At 52.6% G+C, this 6522-nt stretch overlaps 1 protein-coding gene across 2 annotated transcripts; it reads right to left on the bottom strand.

The window, feature by feature from the left end:
- Positions 1–117: 117 nt before the first annotated feature.
- On the bottom strand, positions 118–4934 carry G6PC3 (glucose-6-phosphatase catalytic subunit 3). Of its 2 annotated transcripts, XM_006060572.4 has the most exons (6): positions 4571–4925; positions 2102–2208; positions 1622–1712; positions 1315–1433; positions 994–1135; positions 118–775 (listed from the first exon to the last, which is right to left on the bottom strand). In XM_006060572.4, exons 1-6 carry the CDS (start codon positions 4786–4788, stop codon positions 412–414), a joined length of 1041 nt encoding a protein of 346 aa, XP_006060634.1. In that variant the 5' UTR covers positions 4789–4925; the 3' UTR covers positions 118–411. The 2 variants fall into 2 exon arrangements, with proteins under 2 accessions (XP_006060634.1, XP_025135817.3); XM_025280032.3 differs by lacking the exon at positions 1315–1433 and having other exon boundaries at positions 603–775; positions 4571–4934.
- Positions 4935–6522: the final 1588 nt, after the last annotated feature.

Consider the following 6522-nt stretch of genomic DNA (forward strand, 5'->3'; position numbering starts at 1 on the left):
CTCTCAGCCTCTGTGGGCACAAGGTTGGAGCGGGTACAGAACAAGCAGTCCGGCAAGGGTTGCCCTACATGTGCATAGCCAAGTCCGGTGGAGATGTTCACAGAGGCATGAGAGGAGTCCAGAGGTGTGGAAGGGCTTTATTGGGGCTGCTCCGAGCCCCTCACAGTGTTACAGAAATCCACTGTTCTCACTGTTGCCTTTGCTCTTTGGGGACTTGGGAGGGAAGGCAGGAGGACCTTCCTGGGAGAGAAAAGGCCCCTCTTTGGGGCTGTGACCAGGTGGTGGGAGAAGTAGAAAATTCAACATGAGCAGGGTCGCTGGGGGCTGGAAGTGGACGGAGCTGCCTCCCAAGGGTGGAGGTCACAGAGCACGGGCTTTGTGAGGGGAGGTGGGTGTAGGAGGCACCTAGAGTCAGGAAGAGCGGATGGGCGGTGCTTCCTGGGCACTGAACATGTGCACCAGCCAGGGTACAAGGGCCAGGACCAGGCATGGCCAGAGGGTATACTTGAGGAAATTGAAGATGTAGAAAAGGCTGATCTGAGGGGGGTAGCCCAGCCAGTTCAGGGGGCCCAGCAGCCCCATGGCCAGCACAAGACAGACTAGTTTCTGGCCATATCCCAGGTGTGCCCGCCGTACCTGGGCATAGCAGGGAGAGTGCAGAGCGATGCCCAGACCCAGGGCGGCTCCTGAGTCACGGCTCAGGGAGGCAAAAGGCCGGCTGTCCAAGTGCACCCACTCGGGCCGCTCACACCACTTAGAGGCTAGGTTGATGGACCTGTGGAGAGCAAGAGTCTTTGCCAGGAGAGATATTCCCCTAGGACTCAGAGGGTGGATGGCTTTCTATCCCTTTGGGGTCTACCGCCATGTTCAGAAGACTGTATGTGAACTGGTAACGTGTCCCTATTTAACAACAGCGAACCAGAGAGCCACCAGGCCAGATAGAGGGGAGGCAGGAGAGGCCCCTACTTCCCCAAGCTTCAAAGCAGAACTTACCAAGAAAGATCCAGGCCCAGTGTAAAGAGGGTCCAGTAGATGAGGCTGGCACCCAGCAAGAGGGCCAGCGAGGTCAATCCATAGAAACTTAGCTCCCGCTCCATGGGCACCTGAGGGGTCATCAGCCAGCCCAGGACAGCACCTAGGGAAGCAGGGTGACAGCAGCTTCAAGGAGTTTGGGGATATGACCCTCACCCCGAACAGCAGGGTAGTTTGTCAGAAGGGGGACTTGGGGTTGGCCGTACAATGGGAAAATCATACACTGGTCCTCCCACTGTCAATGGCACCCTCTGGGTCCATCCCGTTGCCCCAGTTGCTCACCAGTTATTAAGCCAGCCAACACCTGGTGAGGGAAATGTGCTAAGAGGAAGACCCGAGATAAGCCGACCGCCAGCAGGAAGGTGCAATAAGCCAAGCTAGGAATCACCCTCACCCAGCGGCTAAAAAGAAGAGAAGCAGATGGTTCATGAGATGTCCACGCACTGCTGGGCTTCCCTGAGCACCCAGGCACTTGGACCAAATAACCCGGGGTCCCCAGAACTCCAGCTCTCAGGCCACCCTGCTGCGGGGCTTTTGGGTCCAGGGTACCTTCACCCCACCCCCACTGGTGGGCGATGCCAAGGTGTACCTGTGGGCCCGAGTGGCCATCTGGGAAGAGATGGCCGTCATTATGGGCCAGAGGGCTGCTCCTGTGATCATACAGTGTCCAGAAGGGCTGCCTGCCGGGGGATTCAGAAACTCAGTTCGTGGTGGGAGCTGAGTTTGATGGGAGCCCAGGTGCACCTGGTGATAGCTCAACACAGTTGCTTCCCTGTGGCCGCGACAGAGCCTTCCTCCAGCGCTGGCCATAGCTCCCTCTGCCCTGAAGCCTCCCCCCGCCCCCAAGCCTACAGTCACTGCTGTCAGACTTCTGCCTTGACAACTTGGCTCTAGTCAATACAAGGTTGGCATGGGCGCTCCTAGCACTTCTTCCCTGGATTTCTTTGTTCTCTGGTCCAGTAACTGGGAGACTAGGCCTCTGATGATTAGGTAGTCCCGGCTGAAAAGTACTATTGAACACTCACCAAACGCTAACCACATTGGGCGAGGGAGGTTTGGGGCTTCTCACCTGGGCCAGTTTCACAAGAAGAGGGGAATTGGTGAACTTGGGCTGGAGCCTGGCTGTAGTACCCAGACTCATGGACCCACCAAAAGGGCCTGTCTCCAAACAGAAACCTAGAAGAGAGCAGATGCCATTATACACACACACACACACACACACACACACACACAGGCCAGGGGAATGGGGGTGAGGCAGATGGACACCTGGAATACTCTGAAGGGCTTATAGGGTGGAGTCAGGACATCTGATTTTGGGTCACTGCCTTGCCATGGTTTTTTACCTTGGAACAGGAGAAAGTGTGCATTTTTTAAAAAAGTGATAAGGAGGCAAGAGATTGTGGTGTGTGTGGGCGTGCTCTGAGATGCTCAAGTCCCATTCTTATCCCTCCCACTGCAAGGCCAAGCTCTGTTCTTGTCATTTACAGAGAGCCCGGGACCTGACTCTCCCTCTCCTTCCCACACCCTCACTCTGCTGCTTCTCTTTTCTCCATTTCCCAAATTCCAGCCTCAGTTACTTAGGAAAGTCTCTCATGTTTGAAAATGGTAGTGGGGGCGGAGCTTCCCTGGTGGTCCAGGGGCTAAGACTCTACACACCCACTGCAGGGGGTCCAGGTATGATCCCTGGTTAGGGAACTAGAATCCCCTTGCTGCAACTAACAGTGTGCGTCCTGCAACTAAAGATACTATGTGCCACAACTAGGACCTGACACAGCCAACTGAGAAATAAAACAAATAGAAGAAAATGGGGCGGGACTTCCCTGGTGGTTCAGTGGTTAAGAATCCGCCTTCCAACACAGGGGTTGTGGGTCTGATCCCTGGTTGGGGAATTAAGATCCCACATGCTGCAGGGCAACTAAGCCCATGTGCTGCAGTCACTGAACCCACGTGCCGCAGCAAGAGAAGCCTGAGCATCCCCCAAGGAGAAGCCCATGTGCCTTAACTAGAGAAAGCCCATGCCCCACAATTAAGAGCCCCCACGCCACAATGAAGACCCAGTGCCCGCCAAAATAATAAATAAAGTCCTTCTATTAAAAAAAAAAAAAATGGAGGCGAGGAATGCACAGGAAAGCTGAGGGAGAATAAAGAAGACAAAACAGTTTTAAATCCCCTGGCTTAGCTAGGTGCTTCGCTGGACCCTGGAAAACATACAGCAGACTAAGAGGCTGCTGTGGCTAGAAAGAGAAAAGGTTGGGAGAACAGCAGAGATGCTGACCAGGAAGCCAAGGGCTGGGAAAGGGACCTGCCTCTCCCCGCCAAAAACTGAGCCTGGTTCACACACCAGATGCTCAACACATACTTAGGAAATGAATAGGGGCTTTGCCATGTGGGAATCAATGGTCTTAGGGGAACAGGACGAGACGGGAAGGCTGATACAGACTCCGAGGGAGAACAGCACAAAGCAAAGGGCAACTCAGTAGGAAGGAAATGATTAGACAACTGCTTTACCGTTTATAGTAGGGATGAAGGCCTGGTAGAGAGAAGTGGAAGGGAAGGTATTTGGTTTTTCAGCAAGTCATTCTAGCCCATTCAAGTGTCTCCTATGAAGCCCCCTTCCCTCCCCCAGGCTGGCAATATGGCAATAGATGGTGAGGTGAGGAGAGGTGCAGTTGCACGCCCAGCGGGAAGTATAGCTCCCTTCTGCACCTAAGAGAACAGGTGGCACAAAGAGATAAGCCCCAAGGGCCCTACCCACTTGCCTGAGTCTGTGTCAGAGCCTACTAGTGAATGAAGGTGAAAAGCGAGAAGAGAAAGTGTTCCCTAAAAGGCAAAGCTTTAGCCCCAGTGCTTCTTGAAATTTACTGTGCACACGAGCCACTTGGGGTCCTTGCTAAAATGTAGATAATGATTCAGGAGCTCCCACCTAGAGCCTAAGATTCTGCATTTCTAGCAAGTTTTCAAATGCTCCTTATGTTGATGGCCATGGCCTGGTGACCACACCTTAACTTGAAAGCCTTTTCTGTCCTGAAAAGCCAGTGTTGAAGCCTGGCACAAAGCAAGCTTCTTTAAAACTCTATCAAATAAATGAATGAAGAAATGAATTAAAGAGTGAGTTGAGAAGCAGGACTTTCTGCTACTTAAGTCACCATTGATTTTTTTAAAAATATAGATTCCCAGGCTCTCCCCTGGAGTTTCAAAATCAGTGTGTCTGGGATGGGATGGGATCTTTGCATTTTAAACACGCCCCCTTAAGTGATTTATCTGATCAGGCCCGTTAAACACTAGTCTAATGATTAGGACGGGGACTCTGAGGTCTGAGTTCAAGATGCACAAAGATGCTCAAAGAGGAAAAGTCAGTGGCCATGGGGTAGGGGTGGGGAGGTCTTAAGGTTCCCTGGGGGTGGGGGTAGGGGTGGAGGTAGGGGTGGAGGGGGGAGCCAGGCCTTTGAGGCAATTTCTGAGAGGAATCAGGGTCTGCACAAGGCTCAGGGCCCTTGGCGGTGGGCGGCCAGGCCGCCGGAGGGCTTCGCTGTCTCACCACTTGAAGACGAGGTTGAGCCACTCGGTGATGAGGCTGATCCAGAGCACCGCAATGCCCACCCGGCGAGACGCATAGTAGGCCGCGGGGAAGTAGAACAGAAAGAGGCTCTTGGGGTCCCCCAGAAAGGTGACCCAGAGCCACACGTTCTCCAACCAGGGCAGCTGGTTCTGCAGGGCCTCGGCCATCGCGATGCCCGCGCCCAGCGTGGACTCCATGGCGACTCCCGGGCTGGTCCGGCCAGGGTTTGATGCAAGGCGGAAGCCGAGGAGTCCAGGCGACGAGTAAACTGCTACTCACTGCCGTCCAGAGCCCACCCTTCGGAACCGAGGCCCCGCCCCCTGGCGGCGACCAGTGTAAACCCCGCCCTCGACCCCGCCCCTCGCAGCCCTAGGTTCGCGCGAGCCGGGCCTCCAGCCGGTACCGTTTCCTCCTGCGCTCTTCTCAGCCCTTCCTCTCTACTGGGCAGCGTAGGGGACAAATCTTTGCGAAGGCGTTTCCGCAGAGCCCCACGTGGCTGCTATTGCCGGCACGTGGACGTAAGGCGTAGAGGCGGCTCTAGCTGCTCTTCCGGGTCATGGGACAGACTAACCTGAGGATCGGCGGTGCGTCCAGGCTTCTTACTTTGCTGCTGTGAAGACGGACATGTAATAGCCAGAGCTAGGATTCCTTCCGGACCAGACTGTTCTCTTCCAGTACCGCTACCCTCCAAAGATATTTGGAGATGTCTCGGAGAGAAGGCAACCCCTGCTCCGGGAAGCCAGGCATCCCCTGTCAGCGCTGAAGTGGGACCCTGAATTTGCACACTCAGGTGGCTAAGCCGGCCCACACCTTCCTCCGCCAGTCCAAGACTTTCCTGCTTGAATTCATCCGCTGTTGATTTGGTGGCCGACAGATCAGCTTCTTGATTTTGAGGAGTCGTTCCTAAAGGCTTTGAGAGTTCTTACACGTAGCATAGACTTAAGTCACACTTCCTCCCAGTTCTAAGCTCGCCTTGTCCCTCTCCTTTCGTCATCCTGTCATCTTGCCTTCCAAAACCCCTCTGGGGAGGTAAACCTTGAGATAGCTAGGTTGGTGAGGGAGGAGAAGGAGCACACACCTACGACAAAAATTAGAATAATCCTCTGGAGGAACACACACAGAAAACAGAAATCTCAGCTACTCTAGGTGAGGTCTTACCTAGAGGCAGAGTTGAGGTGGGAGGAGATTGTTGAAGTGGTTGCTTCCCTACCTCAAGCAACTTTATTCTTCGTCAGTTCTTTGAAAGGTGAATATAAGGATATAAATCTGGGTTCTAATTGGAAAGAGATTAATTTCACTAATTAAGAAGGTATGGGGAAGGGAATCTGGATTCATATCTCATTTCATTCCCTTGCTAAATGTTTTTCAATTGCCCCAAGGACAAAATTCACATTTTCTAAGTCTTTTGAAAGTTTGCTAGTGCTCAAGCTAAGATAGCCTTTATCAGTCCAGTCCCACACTCAGTTTAATGATATATTTCTAAGCTACTTTATGCTCCCCGAAAGCACCAAGCTCTTTCCTTTTATGGGTCCTGGCATCTGCAGTTCCCTCTTGCTGGTACCTGGCCACTCTTTCTCTGCTTGTCCATCAGGTCTCAGATTTATCACTTCTTCAGAAAGCTTTTCCTAACAGTGCCTGGCTCTGTGCCTGAGAACCTATAATCACAATGTTACATGAAAAGCTGAGTGGCAGTTACGTATGACTTGTTATGGGGAAGACAAGAAAGTTCTCTGAAATAAGCCCAAATATACTTATTTCTGTTACAATGATTGTAGTAATATGAAGTTGATGTTCCTTGCAAGGCATGAAAACACTTGAAATTTGTTCATGTTAAATAGTGCCAGGACTGGTCCTTTGCCATCTTCTCTTTGCCTGTTGTTACATGAGGCTCTAGAATTTCTATAGTGGAGGGGTAGTTGGGTTAGGGATGG

Source organism: Bubalus bubalis, chromosome 3 (genome assembly GCF_019923935.1).
Source record: "Bubalus bubalis isolate 160015118507 breed Murrah chromosome 3, NDDB_SH_1, whole genome shotgun sequence".
In the NCBI taxonomy this organism is placed as follows: domain Eukaryota; kingdom Metazoa; phylum Chordata; class Mammalia; order Artiodactyla; family Bovidae; genus Bubalus; species Bubalus bubalis.

Excerpts from the sequence above, each read along its gene's own strand:
- G6PC3 (XM_006060572.4), bottom strand. The coding sequence starts at position 4,788 with ATGGAGTCCACGCTGGGCGCGGGCATCGCGATGGCCGAGGCCCTGCAG. Across the intron at positions 1,136-1,314 it reads GTTGGCTGGCTTAATAACTG|GTGCTGTCCTGGGCTGGCTG; the intron begins GTGAGCAACTGG and ends CTGCTTCCCTAG. Across the intron at positions 776-993 it reads CTGGGCCTGGATCTTTCTTG|GTCCATCAACCTAGCCTCTA; the intron begins GTAAGTTCTGCT and ends TGCTCTCCACAG.